This window comes from Dasypus novemcinctus, chromosome 3 (assembly GCF_030445035.2).
Source record: "Dasypus novemcinctus isolate mDasNov1 chromosome 3, mDasNov1.1.hap2, whole genome shotgun sequence".
Lineage (NCBI taxonomy): Eukaryota > Metazoa > Chordata > Mammalia > Cingulata > Dasypodidae > Dasypus > Dasypus novemcinctus.
In genome coordinates, this window is record NC_080675.1 from 137,835,219 (window position 1) to 137,856,540 (window position 21,322).

At 41.5% G+C, this 21,322-nt stretch overlaps 1 protein-coding gene across 7 annotated transcripts in view; it reads right to left on the reverse strand.

Moving 5' to 3' along the window:
- Positions 1 to 1,013: 1,013 nt before the first annotated feature.
- The window catches only part of HERC1 (HECT and RLD domain containing E3 ubiquitin protein ligase family member 1), a 249,261-nt gene continuing 228,952 nt past the window's right edge, over positions 1,014 to 21,322 (reverse strand). For all 7 annotated transcript variants that reach the window (XM_058294320.2, XM_058294317.2, XM_058294319.2 and 4 more), the window contains exons 69-78: positions 19,845 to 20,014; positions 17,198 to 17,336; positions 14,126 to 14,295; positions 12,925 to 13,094; positions 12,496 to 12,661; positions 10,643 to 10,719; positions 9,674 to 9,926; positions 9,051 to 9,203; positions 4,409 to 4,714; positions 1,014 to 1,662 (exon numbers count right to left, since the gene is read on the reverse strand). In XM_058294320.2, the coding sequence (XP_058150303.1) occupies positions 1,477 to 1,662; positions 4,409 to 4,714; positions 9,051 to 9,203; positions 9,674 to 9,926; positions 10,643 to 10,719; positions 12,496 to 12,661; positions 12,925 to 13,094; positions 14,126 to 14,295; positions 17,198 to 17,336; positions 19,845 to 20,014 (1,790 nt within the window). In that variant the 3' untranslated portion in view covers positions 1,014 to 1,476. The remainder of the gene's footprint in view (positions 1,663 to 4,408; positions 4,715 to 9,050; positions 9,204 to 9,673; positions 9,927 to 10,642; positions 10,720 to 12,495; positions 12,662 to 12,924; positions 13,095 to 14,125; positions 14,296 to 17,197; positions 17,337 to 19,844; positions 20,015 to 21,322) is intronic.

Sequence of the window (21,322 nt, forward strand, 5' to 3'; positions counted from 1 at the left end):
CCTCCTTCCACCTGGATGCCCTCATTACAGAGATAGGATGTTATAAATTGTCCTGTTCACTAACCCCAACATTTGTGTGTTTTGTCTTTTCAAGTCCTTCACAGGCAGGGCTAGAACCAATACTTTGGTTATATCCTACGTTATAGAGTAGGCACGCTGTGGCTGTTTAAGAAAGACTCTTATTAGAATGTAACACTTTAAGCCAACTGCAGCAAAGGAGGCTTAAATCATCTCCCTTCACAGCCCCAGGCCATCTCACAACAGATGGATAACTGCCTCATAGTCAAGTACAAAGAACACAGTCACTGGGAATCAGATAGACCTGGATATATTCCAGTCTAAGCTTCTCCACTTACTAAATGAGCCTCCATTTCCTCATATGTAAAATGGGGTAACGTCAAATTAGCTTTGACTAATTTTCTTCACTAATCCTAAGGTCTGCCATGATTAGGTTCTCCCTAAATGAAATGAAAATCAAACTTTCAGTTAAGTGTGTCTTCAAATTAATAAGAGGAAACATCCAAAGGCATATATTCTTGCAGGCTCTGTCCACTGGACTGCAGGAGGGAAGGGGAACGGACCTATCCACTGGGGGGGAAGGATGTGCCAGAGAAGACTTGCACCATATGATGTGCAGCCCCCAAAATCAGTTCTCCCCCGCAGCATCCTGTACCTGAGTAGCCCAGCTGAGAAGAAGGGCTGAGAGGATGGGTGGAATGGCTGAAGCAAGGACCCTGGAATGAGGGAACAAAATGAGAAGAGACCCAGGATGATAGGACAAATGAAAAGAGATCTTCCTGCCCACAGGAACTCCTATATCTAGAAGGTCTTCAGCTGTATGTCATTTCTGAGCAAAATCTGCCTACAATGTGAAGGAATGTTTCTGAGTGAGTCAAAGAGCTGTCAAAGTGAGAATAGCCTGACAGTTCTTTGCATCTGTCTGAGCTAATATCTGCCCTGATGGCAACTCTCAGCCAGAAAGCTCCACTGGAGATAACAAAAGCAGCCCATGCTCCAGTTCCTGAATCTGCTTTATTTCTCTGCATAAGGAACCCTGCACAGGCAATTCAAATTAAAACAAAATAAATATATGAATATTCATGTAAAACTGTCCTTTCTAATGAACAATTATACACAAAGTACAATTTCATGTTCACTGGGTAGGTTTACAAAAATGTACCATATCCAACTAAAAATGCACCCAAATGGTTCCATGCAAACTTATCAAAAGTGACCAAAAATGTGGAGGGGAAAACCTGACTGAAAGCACTTTGTCTTTTTTTTTTTTTTACAATCACAGAAAAATAAAAACATCTAATTTCTCTGTTACCTTTAGAGTAACTAACTGTGGCCACTGTTTACAATGTCGGTTTATGTTCCTAAAACATCTATGTAGTTACCATAAAAGTATATCAACGTTAAATTTGAAGTGAGCATTTTTGAGGAAAAAAGAGGAGGTGAGGGCACCCATGGTGGTCAATAGTCAGTGTCGGAGCCCTCGGCGTTGTCCACGTTTCGTGAGAGCATGTAGTTGTCCATGTCAATTGAGCGGCAGTTGTTGATGGCGTAGCGCAGGCGCTCAGCCATGACTGGCTGGCTCGAGTAGGGTGGCAGCCTCAGCTGGAAGAAGCAGGTCTGTGAGGTAGGTAGACTGTCATAAGGCTGTGGAGAGAGACACCCAGAGCCATGAAAGTGGGAAGTTGGGATGTAATGGAGGGGGGAAGGGGTATGCCCATAAACCATGGCCCCAAATGCAGGAAACCACTCTCCCTGCCTTTAGGGAAGGGCTCCATGGACATGACTGTACGGCCAACTGGAGCTGGAAGCAGAGACTATGCCACAGCAGAAAGAGTACAGGCTCCATATCCTGTGGCCAAAAAGGCTTTGGGGAAGATGCTTCTTCTCCTTGCCTCGCCTCTTTTAAAGAGGGAAACAAGCCCTAACTTGCAGGATTACTTGCAAGAATGCACTTAATACAGTGCCTGGCACAGGATTCAATCTCTTTCACCAAAAGGAGTCAATCTAGAAGCTAGTTACAGGGATCCCTCCACAGAACAGGTAAAATGGAAGAGAAAATTGGGAAGTACAGCTGGCTGAGGAGGCTGCCATGACCACTTCCTTCTTCACTGTCCTCTTAGTGCGCATTCTGCATCCATCACCCACCATGACAGCCAGCACATAACCAGCTGAGGAAAGGAGTATGTAATTAAATCCCAGTCCATCCTTGTAACTGACTGTGATGCAGTCATTCAAAATTATGACAGTTTGCAGCAAAACTGAAAAGTGCTTGGGATAGATTATTAGGTGAAAATTCTAAATACATTATGCAAAAATATGTATGCTTGAAGCCAAGACTGGGAGGAAATAGACAAAAGTGAAAATGGCTAGAGATAGGATTATATAAGTGCCCTGTCTCTGCAGAAACAATCATTTTCTGAACTATTTGTAATATTACAACTTATAGACAAAAACATTGTTTTTGTAAATTTTTAAAAAGTAATTTTAAAAAAAGAATCTGCCCTACTTTTTTGCTACGCTTCCTCTTGAAACCAGAGTCCCACACCTAGGTGAGCTACACTTCAAAGAAGTGGGAGAGATGGAGGGGTGCAGCCCATAACTATCCCAGAGCCAGTGATGACAAAGAAAACTCTAATATAGAAAAGCTGAGAATAGCAAAGACATTACCCAATTGACACCCAAGATGAAATGACAACAAGTGGCTTTGATCACTTAAATTTGTATACTAGAGAAATGGTCTAAAAGCCACAAAGGAGAGATCCACGGTGGTCACTCTTCTGTGGGTGAAACCCCGAGAAGGATTAGTGGTAGACGAACCCCTGGAATGCGGGGTAGCCCAGGGCAGACAGAAGGCAATGGCTCTCTCCACAGCTGAATGCAAGTGAATCATTTCCTCCTCCCCACCTTTTTCTGAAGCAACAAAACAGATTTACAACTTATAGTCTCTGTCAAGTCATGTAGAAAATTTATGGAAAGGCTCCTTTCATAGCCCTTCCTATGTGTGGCCTCTCTAGCAAGCCTAGTCCAGCAGTGGAGCACAGGCCTGCAGCCTCAGGAGGCAGCAAGGGAAGAAACAGTTTTGGCTTCAGCAGCTTCCAGGAGGAGTTGCTGGGGAAAAAATAAACACCAGAAAGGCAGATAGTGAAACCTGCTAAAATGGCAGGAAGAGCCCTTATATGAAGAGACCCCACTTTCCTTTTTATGTCCTGAATAACTATCATGGACTCTGCCTGGAAGACTGCCCAACTCACTGGGGTAGAGGTAGGATAAGGAATCCGGGGAAGCGGGAACAGGGGAGACAGAAGACAAATAGATACTTCTGACTTAATACACTAAGTGCTGGGTTCCAGGGGTATACCAGGCATTCAGGAGGTGAACGGAAGGAGGTCTAAGTAAGTCTGCCTCCAAGAAATGGAATGGGGTACAAGAAAGCATCCAGGAAGGCTTCCTGGAGGCGATGACATTGGCATTGGGTTTAAAGAATGGATAAGTACTTGCCAGGCATAGATGGAAAGGGATATGAAGGAAAACTTACTAAAGCAGAGGGTATAACTATACACAGGCAGAGTTTTTTGTTTTTGTTTTCGTTTTTTGTTTTGTTTGTTTTTAAAAGCATGGTCTTTTGGGGACAAAGGCAAGCAACCCATTATGGTGATATCAGAAAGTAAGGAAGAGGCCAGATCTTGGAGGTTGACAGCCAGGCTAAGAGGGTTGGCATTTATCCTGGTGTCTATGCAGGGGGCCCATGAAGGGTCTGAAAGGAGAATAACATGGTTAGACTGGTGTTTGAGAAGATGATTCTGGCAGCAGTGTGCATTTAAGACTTTAAACCCTTTTACTCTCAAGACATCTGTCAAAACGGCAGCTGGGCTGGGGCTTGGCAGCTGGGGCCTTTCATCAGACTGAAAAGCGGTAGCACCGCCTGCTCCACGAGGCATGCCACACACGTAGCTACAAAGCACATTATCACTGCTCCCTGAATCTTCAGATTCCTTCTGGAACACATGCGCCAGTTTTGGTTTGTGTCTTTGTGAAAACAAACCAGACATGCCCCAGTAAACAAGGTGCACTATGAAATGGCATCGGAAATAAGAGACAGAGGCAATATGATGTTCCCTCTGCTAAGTTCAGCTTTAACTCAGGAAGATGCTGGAAGATTTAGGGAAGGTTTTTGCTTTCTATATCCATTTAGGACTTTTATAACTGAAATTAAGCAATGTTTCTAAACAAGTTTACTGCTTAATATTTTAGAAGTCTGGAAATTCTAAGCATTAAATATTGGAATTGACAGGTCTACTTGAGAGCCACAGTTTGGTTTTCCCAACATGCAAGCAACAAAGAAGCAACAAGGATTCATGTTACCAAGAAGGAAAAAAAATAGCTTACTTACCCTATCAACCTTCATGATTTGAAATCTCTGAGAAATGTCAGCAGTGTTTGCTGGTAGTCGAGATCTTCCAGAGACAAACCTCATAAAAAGTACACGCTCTTCATTGGAGAACTCTTCTAACGTATGCCAGAACCACTGCACTAGCTGATGCTGCTCATCCACCTCCCGATACCGTACCACTTTCTTCAATACTTCTACAGAGATCTCAGGCATCCCACACACCATCTGCTCAAGCTGCTTTGCTGTGAGGAGGGACAGCAGTGGTACAGGAATGATCCAGGACATCCCTTCTCGGACTGCAGCCACCTGCTCCGAGGAAAGATTGTTCTTTCAAAGTGTATACATACACTGGATACCCACTGTGGGCCAGGGTGGGCTAGGAACCTCCTGCCTCTACTTGTCCCTCAAAACTCTGTGCATGAGTGGACCTGAACATGGCCCACCCTCCCTGATTGGTGGACTCTTACAGTCCTTCTGGTTGTAGTTCAAGTCCAATTTAGGAGCTCTCATTCCCTTGCCCACAAAGTCCCAGATCACTGTGGCCCTCTCCAGTGCCCACCCCACTCACGCATATTCCTAATCACACCTGGCCATGTTCAACTGTGCAATGTGGGGGTTGTGTCCTCATCAAGCTGTAATGGTTTGAAGCTGCATGGACCCCAGAAAAATATGTTCTTAAAGCTAATCCACCCCTATGATTGTAAACCTATTGTGAGTAGGGCCTTTTGATTAGGTTATTTCAGTTAAGACCCAGCATGGATCTTAATCTTCTTACTTTCTAAGAGAATGTAATTCAGAGAGAGAGAAGGGGGAAAAGAGAGAGAGAGCAAGAGCGAGCGGCACATGTGCACAAGCCATGGAAGCCAGAAGCTGAAAGCAACGAAACCCTAAAGAGAAGGGAGAGACCTGCTGTGGCAGTTTGAGATTATTTGTGAATTCCAAAAAAAGAGATTATGTTTGTAAATTGGTCTTTTCCTCTGGGCGTGATAACCTTTGAATACATTTGATTCAGCAGGCACATCTTGATTAAATTACTGGCTAAGATTAGGGCTTTGATTCAACCACATCAGTAGGGCATGACTCAGGTTAAGTCCCTGCCGCTTTGGGCTATATAAGCAGACACTCTGTTAGAAAACATGGGGGAGGAGATAGCTCTGTCATGTTTGATCCTGTGGTCCCGAAGGGATACAGTCCATTTGCCTGATAGCTTATAGCTGATCTTGGGGAGATAGCTAAGACTGATATAGGAAGCCCTGAGAAACAAGCCTAGAGGGGGAGCCCAAACCCTCACAGAGATCAGCTACCATCTTGCTTCAACACATGCAACATTCTTTGGTGAGAAACTGCCTCTTACAGACTTTTTAGGACCTTGTAATTGGAAGCTTTTACGCCAAATAAATACCCTTTATAAAAGCTAACAGATTTCTGGTACTTTACATCAGCACCTGTTTGGCTGACTAATACAACGCCATGTGAAAGAAGAGTCTAGAATCACTGGCAGCTGGTCTTTGGGAAGAAAGCATCACCTTGATGATGCTTGATTTGGACATTTTTCTCAGCTTCAAAACTGTAAGCATCGTAAACTAATTGTAAAAGCCAACCCATTCTTGTATATTGCCTTCAGCAACTTCAGCAAACTAAAACAGAAGTTCTTCAAGGACTTGTCTAGCTTCTGTTTCTGTAATTTTTCTTTTGAAAATAGTTATATCCTTTTTGTAAATACTAGCTGTATTCATTGTAAAAAAAACTATAATAATTAAAAAGGTACAAAAAAGTAGTAAAAATGGAAAGTTCTTTTTCAGGAAGGCAGTAGAAAAGTCAAAGAATTTAGTCAAGAGACTCAGGTTCTGAATCTCAGCTCTGCCACTTACTAGCTCTTTTACTAGCTAAGTTATGTTTCCAGCTATGTTATGTTTCTAGACTTAAATTTCCTCATCAGAAAAATAAGGTAAATAATTGCTGCTCACATGATTCTGATGAGAAATTTAAATTAGTAACTACAGGAAAATATGTATGACCAGGTATTTATACTTCTATCTCTTAGCACAGAGCTGAGAATAGGTCAGTTGGGGAATGCTGAGTGGGGGAACTGCCAGGGGCCACAAGGACAGTCTGTCTGGAAAACCTCCAAGATTGTACAGTAGGGCATACTGCACACACAGACTCATCACTGTTCAAGGTTTGTTTCATAAGTACTTCTTTACTCCTGGCCAACCTAAAGCCATCTATAATTTAAAAAAAAAACAAAAGGGAAGCAGACTTGGCCCAATGGATAGGGTGTCCACCTACCACATGGGAGGTCCACAGTTCAAACCCCGGGCCTCTTGATCCGTGTGGAGCTGGCCTATGCACAGCGCTGATGCATGCAAGGAGTGCCGTGCCATGTAGGGGTGTTCCCTGTGTAGGGGAACCCCACGTGCAAGGAGTGCACCCTGGTAGGAGAGCCACCCAGCGCGAAAGAAAGTGCAGCCTGCCCAAGAATGGCACCGCACACACGGAGAGCTGACACAACAAGACGATGCAACAAAAAGAAACACAGATTCCTGGTGCCACTCCTAAGGATAGAAGCGGTCACAGAAGAACACACAGCGACTGGACACAGAGAGCAGACAACTGGGGGAGGGGGAGGGGAGAGAAATTTTTGAAAAAAGGTGAGAACCCAAACAGGAGCCACATCTTGGGATGCCGGTACAAAGGCTGATATGCCCAGGGCTGAGGAATGGGGACTGGCAATGAGGACAGTCTCTACCCATGCTAAAGGGAATATCCCAGCCAGGGTCTGCTAAAAAGAAACAACAAAAACACCAAACTGTCATGTCTGATAGAATACAAATAAAAGCTGTCTAAGAAAAATGAGGCTGAGATATGAGCCTGGTCTTGGGGTGAGAGAAAACTGGGGTCAACAAGAGGAAGAACACTGGGTTCTAAGAGACAAGGAAGAAGTAAAAGAGGAGGAGGGCCTCATGACTGAGAAAGGAACAAAGTCAGGGCAGAGCAGAGAACAGTCAATGGAGAGTGGAGGGTCAATTCACCACATAGGAAGGACCAGCAGAAGAGTAGAGATGCAGCAGGTAAGCATGGTTTGGGTTCCTGGCTCTGCCATGGGCACATCATGTGACTTCTCTGGACTTGGCTTTCATCTGTGAAACGGTACTAGCAATCCTTATCTCAAGAACAAGCATGGGGAAAAAATGTATGAGAGAGTACTGGGCACAATGCCAGGCTTGCAGGAGGCAAATAATACATTTTTAGTCAGTTATGTATTCTCTGAAGATTAAAAATATTCAAGAACTGGAAACAAATCTTAAGTACTGGCTAGGTAAACAGCATCAATGGAAGAACTCACCCTCACTTACCTGGGAGCTAATATGAGATATAGTTTTCTGACTGGACTTAGTCCAAAGCATGAGTCAAAGAAGCAGGGGTAGGGAAGTGGACTTGGCCCAATGGATAGGGTGTCTGCGTACCACATGGGAGGTCCATGGTTCAAACCCCAGGCCTCCTTGACCCGTGTGGAGCTGGCCCATGCGCAGTGCTGATGCATGCAAGGAGTGCCCTGCCACACAGGAGTGTCCCCCACATAGGGGAGCCCCCCACACAAAGAGTGCACCCCATAAGGAGAGCTGCCCAGTACGAAAGAAAGTGCAGCCTGCCCAAGAATGGTGCCGCACACATGGAGACCTGACATAGCAAGATGATGCAACAAAAAGAAACACAGATTCCTGGTGCCACTGATAAGGATAGAAGCAGTCAAAGAAGAACACAGACAGCAGACAACTGGGGGAGGGAAGGGGAGAGAAAAAAAAAGCAGGAGTGAAGGGACTGTGGAATATGGACACTTCAAATTACTAAACTTCCAGAGCCTCAGAGTCTGGGTCCAGCTCTCGAGAAGATCCCAACTCATTTTGCAAGTGAAATATTACTGAAATGGCTATTAATGATTGTGCAACCAAAAAGAAATGTTTTTGGACATTGTTAATTTCTATGGTCATTCATTCAAACTCCCATCATTTATTAAATGCTTACTTTATGTCAACATAGAAGGATAACTCAAAAGAAATAGAAAAAACATTCTTTATTCAATGTCTTACAAGCTCATTGAAGGAATAAGACCCCAAATCTGGGACCTAATTCTTAGACCATAACATAGAAGTACACGATATCTTCAGGAATTTCAAAGTAAGGATAAAGATCTCTACAGGCTAGGGACACTGGAGGAAAGTTGGTTTGTGGAAGAGATGCATCCTCTGCTGGGGCTTGAAGGACTACAGCAGGAGGTAGAAAGAGGCATGCATTTGGGATCAAAAGACCAGTGTTTGGGGGGTTCATATGCAGAGGCCCTACCTGGTCCAGTGGAGATGCTAGGTTAGGGAGCATAACATAAGACACGAGAACAGATAGGACAGAGGAGGAATAAGTATGTAGGTGAGAGCTGAGGATCTATCCAAACAAAGACCAATTCAAAACTTACGTAAGACCTTGATTAAGGAGATGGGAGACCCAGAAATATGGCCTGGAAAGTCTCTGTGTAATGACTTTTTACAAATGAACCAACCCAGTAGTTGTGTATATATAAATTTAATAGTAACCACCTCACTCTCAAGCATTTACATGCTCCCCTCCCAGAAATGTTTCATCTCACCTGTCGGTCCATCTCATGAAGTCGATATTCAATGGCCCTCTCCACATACTCCTTTCTGTTGGAAAATGTGAGTGGGATACTATTTCCACCAGGGATTATGGGAACCATTTTGCCATCAGCACTCTGGCCAACAAAAGAATCAAGAGGAATCATCTAAGAAGAGAAGAAGAAATGACAACCAAAAGTATGTTCCATACAAATAGAGCACAGAAATAATAAAGTCAAGATTTTAAGTATTAAAAACAAGGCAAATGAAACAGGTTAAGACTAATTAAGACTCCTTGCAGGGTATGTGCTGACTCACCAGACTGAAGGAAAAACTGATAATTAATCTCTTGGCTCCCAAACCAAGTTTGATGGTTACTGGTCACCCTGGGATTCCCTTTCACTCTGGTTCTCTAGTCTGTCAGGCAGAGAAAGGACTGAAGGGGAAGGAGCAGAAGTTGGGGGCTGTAATCAATCCTATCCATTAGCAACTACTTAAACTGCTGGGGTTGAGCTGCTATGGGCAATAATGAAATGTGGTATGGGTCACTGATACAGGAAGTGGAAGATCATATCTGAATTTTACAAAGAAAAATTCTAGTCAGTGCATATGGGAAGTCAACACCAGCAGAACTTACCTCATGGAAACTCTCCTCGGTAATCCCACTGTCTTCAATGTGAAGAATGCTGTTGAGGGTCTGCACATAGAGCAGATCCACCTCCTCCAGGTCCTCCAGGGTGAGTGGGACACAGCACAGCTGCTTCCACACGAGAGGGGCCAAGTGGAGATCCAGAGGTTTCTTTGTGCGGATGGCAACTCCCATTAAAATTCCCAAGAATTTAAACTGCATTAAGTGTTCATCTAGGCAGGCAGAGGGGTTAAAAAGGAACCTGGAGAATTAAAGGAAATATTTCAAAAAAAATTTCCTCATTTCTGTCAGAAACAAGTTACCCAAAAGCTATAGAATTAGTCTAGACCTGGTAGTCTATAGCCATATGTGGCATTTAAATGTAAATTAATTAAATAAAACCAAAATTCAAATTTTCAATTATACTAACCACATTTCAAGAGCTCAACAGCCACATGTGGCCTACAGCTAGTACTATGTTCAGCACAGGGACCATATTTTGAATTATTTTTAGAAGAACCACAAAAGGGCAGACAAATGGTCTATTAATCCTTAAATACCTGCTCCAGAATGCCCTATTTCCTAAAATAATTTATCATTTATAAGTCCATGAAGCAGGATCCAAAATTCAAAATTTTGCAAATATAAAAGATGATATATGATTGCAAATACTATGACTTGACAGGATAAGAAACCTTTTCAGTGAATTTTCAAGTCTGGTTTCATGATCAAATTTGAGTTTCCTCTACTCTGTATTACCATTGAGTTGGCCCCATAATAAATACATCACAATGGAAGTGCCTCAGTTTCCTCATCTATAAAAAGATGATAACAGTACCTACTCCATAGGGTTATAATGATGATTCAGTGGGATAATACATGTAAAGTGCTTAGTGCCTGGTACATGGTAAGCACTTAGTAAATGTAAGCTGCTATTATTGTTGCAGGCATTCTTTAAACACTTGCCAACTGCCTTACCTGTCCCTATTGTAACCCACTTCTGCAGTAGCATTGGGAGAGGGTATAAGTAGGTCAACTATACCAGTTTCAAGCTCCTGTAGAAAAAAACATTTTATCTTGAGAAATGTCAATTAAATGCATAATAAAAACAAACCAATTATATTAAAGGTCATACTGAAAAGAAAATATTTTGAGGAATTTATAACGTTATATGACAGCCAGCCAGCTCTGTACTTTTATATTTTTGTGGCTTCAATTTAAAATGAAATTAGGAAATTCCCTATGTGGAAAATATACTGAAAACACTATGCTCAGTGAAAATAGCAAGGCACATAAGGGGAAATATTACACGATATCACTTTTAAGAGATGGATAGAAACAGCCAATGCAGAGACAGAAAATAGATTAGAGGTTCATGGGGGTTGGAGAAGGGGGGAAAAGCGGAGTACTTGTTTGTAAAAATGAAAGAATTTTTAAAAAGAGAAATTAGAAACTTTTTAGTTGAATAAAAATGAGCACATAAAGTATCAAATTTGTTGGATATGGCTAAAGTAGTGCTTATGACTTAAGTGAGGTTTATCCCTGGAATGTAAAGTTGGATCAAAATTTGAAAATCAATATAATTCGCCATATGAAAGTTTAATGAAGAAAACTGAATGATTATCTCAATTGGTACAGAAAAAAATTTGACAAAATTGAACATTCATTCATTGTAAGATCTCTCAGAAGGCAGAGAGAAGAGGGAACTTAATCTAATAAAGGGCATCTATGAAAAATCTACAGCTGACCTCACACTTATTGTTAAAAGTCTAATGATATTTCCCAAGATTGGGAACAAGGCTTCACTCTTACCATTTCTATTCAGTCTTGTATGGGAGGTTCTAGCTAACGTGATAAGGCAAGAATAAAAAGCATAGAGATTGGAAAAAAATGAACCAAACTGTCTTTAGCTAAAGAAGAGATCTAAGTAGAAAATCCTGAAGAATTACAAAAAAGTTACTAGAAATAATAAGCAATTTAACCCAGGTCACTGAATGCAAGATCAATACACAAAAATCAAGTTTATTTCTATATACTAGCAATGATCAACTGAAAATATGAAGTTACAAAATAGCATAAAAACATGAAAAACAGAAAAATCTAACAATATTATAAGATTTACACACAGACAAGTTCAAACCATTTCTGAGAATAATTTAGAAGACCTAAAAAATGGGGAGGAGGGGGAGAAAGAGAGGGGAGGGGAAGGGTGGAGAGGAAGGGAGGAAAAATAACCTGCAGTATGAAGAACCAAGATGAGAAAGTCAAGCCAGTGCGGGACTTGGGGAATCTGAGCAGAGCCTAGTGATATTTCAAATGGACTCAATATACTTAAGGATTATTTTAGTTGCAGGATTTATATATGTATAAATAATCCTCATATTAGGCAAAGCTGGAAGGGTCAGAGCTGATCTGGAAGCATAACTGCCACTGTGATCTTAAAATTAGAACTGGTCCAAACTATTTACGGCTGTTGTTTTCCTAACCCCCTGTGACTAGCAGTTCTACTTTATTCCAAAAGCACCAGGATAAACCTGAGCACAAGGGTGGTCCTAGATTTGTCTACTACATAAATACAGATATGTGCCATTGTTTCCTCTGCCAGTATTAAAGTGCAACAGATTGCTATATACTGATATTTATTTAGTAAGTTACCTCCACAAAGCATTTCAACAAACCCTTATTATAATTTACCTATACATGCACTAACTTTCTTTATGAGGCTCATGAACACATCCTTCCTATATTTATAAAAACATCTGATAGAGTGATCAACAGAAATAGCAAAACAGTCACTGGATGACTCAGCAGAGGACACTGCACGATCATACCTGGCACATCTCTGTGATTGTGTCATCAAATACTCCTCCAGCATCATCAGCCCCTTCTCCAACCAGCTTGACCTTCCACGCTCGGGAGGGCAGTCGAAGGTCTGACGCATTCAGCTTCACGACTTGTCTTGCTATCTGGACAAAGATGGGTTTACACTTCCGTCCCCTTTAAAAGAAAGAGAAAAGGGAATGAACTAAAACTCTCATTAACTTCCCCAAAACTCTACAAAGGTTATCTCCCCCCATCAGTGAATGAAGAGGCCAGGTTAACAAGAGTCAAACACTCAGCTAGGCAAATTGTACTAATTAAGTAGTTAGTATCCCATGTTACAATTGAGGAAGCTAAGGCTCTCAGAGATTAGTTAGTAATAATGTTCATCTAAAAAATTGCAACTAGTTACCAAAACATACACAACACAATATGCTAACCTGGTTGATATCCTCTTGACAGTAATTTGAGGCCCATAGTTTTTGCCCTGAACCATGGTTTTTCCTATGGAGCGCACCATTGGGAGGGTGTAAACTCTTGGGGCTAACAAAGGCCGAAGTTGTCCCTGTACAATGCCCCATGTTCCAGCATTATAATGAGATGTACTGTTCTGTAACAGATAGTAACATTATCAGAAATGGCAAAATCTACGGCTTAAAAGAAATGACACTTCTCATTTTTAGGACACAAATCCTTTCTGAAAAGCATAACCCTAGATAGAACTATTAGTAAATCTGAAAAATATCTTTTTCTGATAACAATATATGACTATCATAAAAACTTTGGGAAATACAGAGAAGAACATGAACCCATGCACATAAATAAAATCACCTATAATCCTACCATATAGAAATGGATCTATTAACACTTTGATTTACTACCTTTTAGTTTTCTTCCATGTGTATATACGTACATTTTTTACATTGTCGAGAACATATTGTTTATAAAATTTTCATCTGCTTTTCCAGATTTATACCATAAACATTTCTGCAACTGCTTACAGTTTGTTAACACCCTGTTTAGGCTGCACAGTTTTCTGTTACCTGGCTGATTATTTCTAACAATGATATGTCAAATTTCTCAAATACCCCATGACTGTGATTTTTGATTAACATTGTTAGAAACTGATAAACATCCTGGCAGGCATGCCTACACATTAAACAAATAGACAAAGAAAAACAGCTTGTTTTTGTCCTAAATTACTAGAGTGTTCTATAAAAACAGTAAATTCACTTTAAAGTAAATTTACTTTATTTTCCTCTCCACACGACCAGAATGTTCACTTGTAAAGGATGGCAAAAAGGACCCTGAATGTTTCTGATTCATTTATGTAACCGCTTCAGAGTGGTTCTACGAACTTTAGTGTGTTGAAGTTTTAAAATCATAGATTAGCCTTTGCAGAAAATATATACTTAGTCATTTGTATTTCCTTGAGCTTTCATGTGTCCAGCAGCACAATCACCAATATCTGGACTGTCCCTAAACCAGCAATAAAATGCTAACAGACTTGTTGCCTTTTCTACTTCTCGTGGGTGCTGAGGGTTAAGGAAATATTGGCCACGAAAGAACTTTTGAAGGTGACAGAAAGGTCTTGTGACCTGTAAGTACTTCACTGGCACTGTTTCCCAAGCAGCATGTTACCTGATTGTTGGGGCTAAGGTTCAGTAGCCTCCAAGATGAATACATGAGGTCGGAGAAGTGGTAAAGCAGTCGGAGCCGGGCCCTCACGGTGTGAATGCTCACCTCCCTCAGAGCTCCATACTGTGGGGGGACTGCATCTGGCAGGCCCAGCTGCAAAGGTACTGACACACCTGGCCCAGAAAACAAATAGGCTTTTGTAAAAGAAAACGCATTGCTTTCATTTTTCGTATTTTGAAAAATTTGAAACTCACAGAGAGGTTGAAAGAATGACATACATACCTCCACCACCTAGATCAACTCAATATAATACTTAAAAACAATTCCTCCATCTCCCCCCTCCCAAAACTAAATTCTTCCTTTCATTTTTTATTATTGCTATTTTCATAATAACACAAGGTGTTGACCAGGACCAGGCAGGCAGTTCTGGAAAGTGGAAATAGGAAACTGAGCAGAGTTATCTCCACCCACACCGGGGATATGACAGAAAGTGGCTGTGACTGAATGAAAGATATGTATACATGTGTCACAAAGGCTTTTTATTGTAAGAATAAGAATTCTGTAGAAGCAAAGACTACAAGTACAAGAACTGCATATACCATAGATGCTATCCTCTTATAAAAATATACTAACAGGGAAGCAGACTTGGCCCAGTGATTAGGGCATCTGTTTACCACATGGGAGGTCCGCAGTTCAAATCCTGGGCTTCCTTGACCCGCGTGGAGCTGGCCCATGCACAGTGCTGATGTGCACAAGGAGTGCCGTGCCACGCAGGAATGTCCCCTGCGTAGGGGAGCCCCACGTGCAAGAAGTGCGCTCCATAAGGAGAGCTGATTAGCGCGAAAGAAAGTGCAGCCTGCCTAAGAATGCTGCGGCCCACTCGGAGAGCTGACACAAGATGACACAACAAAAAAGGAAACACAGGTTCCCGTGCCACTAACAACAACAGAAGTGGACAAAGACAACGACGCAGCAAATAGACACAGAGAACAGACAACTGGGGTGGGGTGGTGGGGGGAGAAGGGGAGAGAAATAAAAAAAACACTAACAAATAAAAAAAGATACTCAAAATACAAGATACTTGAGTTTCCTATAAATATTTGTAAAGGAAGCAGATGTGGCTCAAGTGATTGGGCTCCCGTCTACCATAATGGGAGGTCCAGGGTTTGATTCCAAGGGCCTCCCGGTGAAGAAGGTAAGCTGGCCTGAGCGGCAAGCTGGACCACACAGAGTGCTGGCCTCTGCAGGAGTGAGGCCCATGTGGAGAACTGGCGCAGAAAGATGATGGAACAAAAAGAGACACAGAGGGCAGACAGTAAGAGATGCAGCAAACCAGGAGCTGAGGTGATGCAAGAGAATGAGCACTTCCCTCCCACCAGAAGGTTCATGGATCAGTTCCCGGTACCCCCAAAAGAGAAGACAAGCAGAAACAGAAGAACACACAGCGAATGGACATAGAGAACAGACAGTGAGCACAAAACAATGGGGGGGGGGGAGGGGGTTGGAAGAAGAAATAAATCATTCTTAAAAAAAAAAGATTTGTACAGTTCAATTCCTAGAGGTAATATTACACTATTAATAAAGGCTAACATTTACTGAGCATTTTCTATGTGCCTGATGCTATCTGAAGAGTTTTATAAGAATTGGTTCACTTGCTCCTATAATATTTTGCAAAAGGTGCTATTATTACTCTCATTTTACAGACAAGGAAATTGAATCTTCAGATCACATGGGTCATAAATGGAGGAGCCAAGGTTCACCCTGCCAATATGGCTGCAAGACTTTGAACCTTTAACCACCACATTGTACACTGTGTACAGCGTCTGTCCCGCAGTAGATGTGAATTCCTCTGGAAGCTGAAGAGGTACTCTGAGTCACTAAAATTGTCAGTGTATAGACAGCACTGCTCATTCTGGATTCTGGTAACTATAAACTATCTCTGGCTTGTCTGGAATCTACTTAGCAGTCCCATCTCACTCTCCTAAAGTATCTAAAAGGAAAAAAGCTCTATGGGAAATATTCGCGAAGGACAAAGAAGTAGGGAGATTAGCAAAAAAAGAGGTCACTGAGCTTTCAGCCTCAAGCTGACTTCATGGAACATTCCAGCTCTCTGGACACAAGAGGATGGTAGAAAAGACTTGAAGGCCCAGATAAATAATAGCGCAAATACGAAGAAATGCATAAAGATGATAAATGGCATACTTAGGGTAATGGTTACATTTGTGGAGACTGCAAGATGCATCCAGGGATGGTACGCAGATGGATATTAAATGCACGAATACTCATTTATATTTTTCTTCATATCTTTTTGTAGATTACAAGGATTTCATAATAAATTAAAAAAAGAAAACAAAAAAGCTAGAAACAGCCCACTAGTTCTGCTATATGCTAGAATAAAATGGCAGGAATTTTATTTGCTGTGTCAATATATAGACAACATCATGTTTTCAAATAGTTAACTGGGGTAAGGAATTTTACAAATGATTTCAGGGCTTTTAATCTTTATTTATTTTTTGAGATACTGGAGACTGGAAATTGAACCTGGTGCTCAACCACTGAGCCATATCAGCTTCCCTGATGTGTTTCCACTGCCCACCCCCCTTTGTTTTGCTTGTTGTTTGCTTCTTTGTTCTTTTTTTTAGGAGGCACTCAGAAGCGAACCCAGAACCTCCCATGTGGGAAGCAGGCACTCAACTGCTTGAGCCACATCTGCTCCCCTAATCTTTATTTTTAATAGTCTTTAAAAAAAAAACCTGTGATTTGTCATTTCTTTGATATTAAAAAAAAAGCTCAGTTGCTGTTCTGAAATTATAAATATTTGCTTGCTAAAGTGATATGTTTCTTCTTTTGTGGGGTGGAGAACAGGCAGAGGACTGCTTCATAATGAAGTCAGCAAGAGAACTGCCTGCTGTGAAAGTGTTTACAGTGCTGGTTGCACAAAGAATGCTTTAGTTGTATGGGGGAAGATTTGATGGCTTTGGAATGCCTGGATGTAGTCTGAAGCTGGCAAGCAGACAGTACACCTAGGTATTGCTGACAAAAAGGCTGCAGGAACATGGATATTTCATCCCTCACCTGGTGCTCTTGGTGGGACAGGCGGTGCTGTCCACGCGGCGCTGTGGCAGCGACCAGCCGATATCTGCCGAACTTTCTTCCCTTGCAGAACTGTTACTAGAGTTGGTTCTCGGACGTGGTTGGTGTGGCCTAGGCCAAGCTGCAGATCAATTATGAATCATAGAGGTTTAATTAGAAAAAGGAAGAGAGAAAGCAAAGATAAGGAAATTTGCCTTAGATGGTAGCAGATATAAATAAGATAATGAAATCTATACCAAACAACATCATTAATATAACGAAATAAATTTTGATTTTCTCTATGGTAACAGCCTCCACAGCTCAGACTGTCCCTTAAAAACTAAGTTGCAACAAGGCCATTCCAAATCTAGCAGATGAGTCTTAATGTCTGAATGCATTCTGGGATTCCAACTCTGTGAGAAGAAAATGAATTCTTAGACAGTTAAAAAGAGAACGAGCTGTAATGCTTTTAAAAAAATTGGTGCCTTGATTTTTACCCATGGATTGCCTGCATAACAATAAATTCATATATATATATAAAGATACATACAAGCAGATTCTTATCTCTTGATCTCTCTTTTTAGGGTCAGGGTGGAATACCCAGTATTTCAGCAGCTAAGCATCTCAAAATCACCAGAAAGGATCATGTCAAGGCTCTGTTGGGGAACTCCCAAAGGTATCATCAACATCAACTCTCCTCTCATTAAGACAATGTGAAATCACAATGATGATCAGCTTTCCCATATGTTGATGTAATGATGAGGACACCACAGGAGCCAAATTGAGGCCACTATGAATAATACTGAAACTTGTACTTGAGGATCCTGGCTCTAGGGTTAGCCAGACACAAAGACGATTTATGGAGGAAGGGGAGGTAGCTGTGAACATGGGGTTGAAAGCCAATGCTTTAGCAATCATCTCAGACATGTCCCACCAAGGCCTCTCCCTCCTCCACAAATAGAGGAATCTGAACACATAAATGTCTTCAGCCTTCTTTCAAACTCTCAGAGGCTCAGTTTACTCCTCTGAATAAAGGGGGTGTCAAGACTTCCCATGTTAAAACAAATATATTCTGTACATCATCAAATTATAAAATATAAAGTGTAAAATATAAAGTATTCTTTCCATTTTCTAGAACTGATGCTCCCTGAACGTAATCTCATGCTTGGCTCTTCCAAGACTGACGTGTTTCAGGCCCTACATACCTCACCCTTGAGGGGAGCAAATCTCCACCATACTTAGTAAATATAAATTTGGCCTGCTACCCTTCCTTGGTTTGGATTTCATGAAAATACACATCTACAAATTCTCATAATTTCACATTTTTGAGTTGAAGAAATACTATCATTATTGTCCAAATCACTGGCATCACCACAGACCTCCAGATTGCAAATCTAAATAGTCACTTCCTTAACCTCATCTTGATTGACTTCTCTGAAGCACCAGCACAATGTGTCATTTCTTAATTCTTAAAACACCTGCTTTTCTTAGTCTCCCTTCCTCTGTAGCCTCTGCTGACCAACCTTTAGACATTTGTGTGCCCCAGGCCCCTAAGGCCTGGATCCCCCTCTCTATCTGTGCACTGTCTAGGTGTTCTTATCCGGACCTCAGCTTTAAGTTCCATGTATGTGCTGAGAACTCTAACATGTAACTTGAGTCTTCAGTACTACTCACACTCCTGGCCTTGAGGCTCATAAATGCAACAATTCTCTTGGCATCACTACCTGGTGTCTAAAACGCAGCAACTCAAATATAATTTATCTAAATCAAAACATTTGATGCTTAAACCAATCCCTCACTCCCCAAGAAAACCCTCCATTACTCTCTCAGTCTTTCTCATCTCAGTAAACTGCACTGTTAATTACCTATTTGCTGAAGCCAGAAACCTAATAATCATTTTTGTTCCCTGGAATAGAAAAATAATATTGTAGCCATAATGATAAGGATGACGATAATAGTAAATACTTATATTGTGCTGCTTACTATGTGTCAGATACTTTTTTTAAGTTAAATGCTGTTTTGATTTTTACTGGGATTGCATTAAATCTGTATATCAATTTGGGTAGCATAGATACCCTTTTTTTTTTTTTTAATGTTAAATTAAAAAAATATAAGAGGTCCCCATATACCGCCCCATCCCGTTCACAACACTCCTCCCACATCAACAACCTCTTTCATCATCGTGAGACATTCATTGCATTTGGTGAATACATTTTGGAGAACTGCTGCACCACATGGATAATGGTTTACATTGTAGTTTACACTTTCCCCCAGTCTACCCAGTGGGCCATGGCAGGACAGACAGTGTCCAGCATCTATCCCTGCAGGACTGCTCCAAGTCCTGAAAATATCTCCACATCATATCTCTTCTTCCCTCTCCCTACCCTCAGCAGCTACCGTGGCCACTTTCTCCACATCAATGCTACAGTTTCTTCCATTACTAACAGATACTTTTTAATGTATGTAGTATTTATCTGGCCACAACCTACAACCAAGAAAAAGATATGCATAATTGGACTCATGAAATAATCAGTCCCATGGCAAAGTGATGTGCTTGGGGCACTGTGGCAGACGCTTCTACCGTATACCTTTTCCAAATGTTGCCAACTTTCTGGAACTTGAGTGAGCAGCAAGCAAGAGCGATACTTACCTGCCCTTCTGAATTGCTCCCCCAGGCATATACATCTCCAGTAGATGCTAAAGCAAGTGTGTGCTCAGCTCCAACTGCCACATCTTCAATGACCACTCCAGTCAGGACAGGGACCTGCTGTGGTCGATTATGATTGCGAGCACGCCCCTCAGGCAAGCCTATCAAGCGATCTGAAAAAATACAAGAGAAAATATTATGGAATACAGACCTTTTATATTTCTTAGAATCATTTAACTTTTTATGGTGGAATGGTAATGACAAACATAACTCACTGGGGCAAAGCTACTAAAATTTTGGCAATTCATTCATTTTGAGTGAATGAAAGTTCAAAATTATTTCTCTGCAAAATGTCATGGTCTCTTTTGGTCATAAAAACAAGTAAAATTAAGACAAAAATCAGTAGCTTATGCTCCTCCAATATCCTCATATTTGAAAGGATTGGCACATAGTTCATAAAAGCCCTCAAGTTTCTTGCCTGTCCAAAAAGATGCCATTCAACCTGCCTTGTCCTCGAACTACCAGCCAACCTCTTTTTTTGCCTTTGCTACCAAGCCTTCTAAATGCAGGCCAGCTACTACTGCTCCACATCTCTAGGCCCATCTGGCTTGGCCACCCCCGTAGCCCGACTTCCATTCTCCCCACTGAACTGAACCTGTGCTCTCAAAAGCCATGCGCATTAACTCCTATGGGCCTAATACAGTGGCCTCTTCTCAGGCTCCAGCCACGTGAACTTCATGTAGCCTTTTGATAATATGTCCTCAACTCTTCCTGAACCATGAGGGACTCTGCACTATCCTGGCTTACCAGCTACACCTCTCTCTCCACCCCTTTCAAAGACCTCTTATCTAAGCCTCTTTCTGTACTAACATGCCCTTAATCACATTCCCCAGAGTTCTAGGCTTTTTTTTTTTTCATTTTATACTCTCCCCTTAGGTTTTTTAGCTCCCATTAATATGGATTTAACTACTGCTATTATGCAGTTAATTTTCCAAACCTACATCTTATAACGAATCTCTCTGGAATTCTAGATCCAAATTCCCATACATATATTTAGAACAAGTACTTCCAATTCAACATTTGTAAAACTACCTTATCTGTTTTCCCCAAACCAGCAACCTGTCCTCAGTCAGTGACACTGATCAAGACTGGAAACTTCAGTTTTGGTTTCCTGTTTCCTCTTCTTCACACCTGCCTCACACACCCTCAGGTGCAAATTGCAAAGAAGTTCCATTTAAGAGGGAGAAGATGTTGTCAAGAAGACCCACTGTGGATGCTTGGGTCATGAACATATTCAAGATTTGGACCCTGAATGCCCATGAATTTCTCTAATTCCTAAGACCTGAACACTAAACCCCTGGAAGGGCTGGTGAGTGAGGCAGGATGCAGAGGAGTTCAGTGGTCAAGGCAGAATTTGTATCAGTGTGGCAGAGGCAGCAGGAGGGACCTTGGCAGGGACTCTTCTAGTAAGAGTGAAGGCT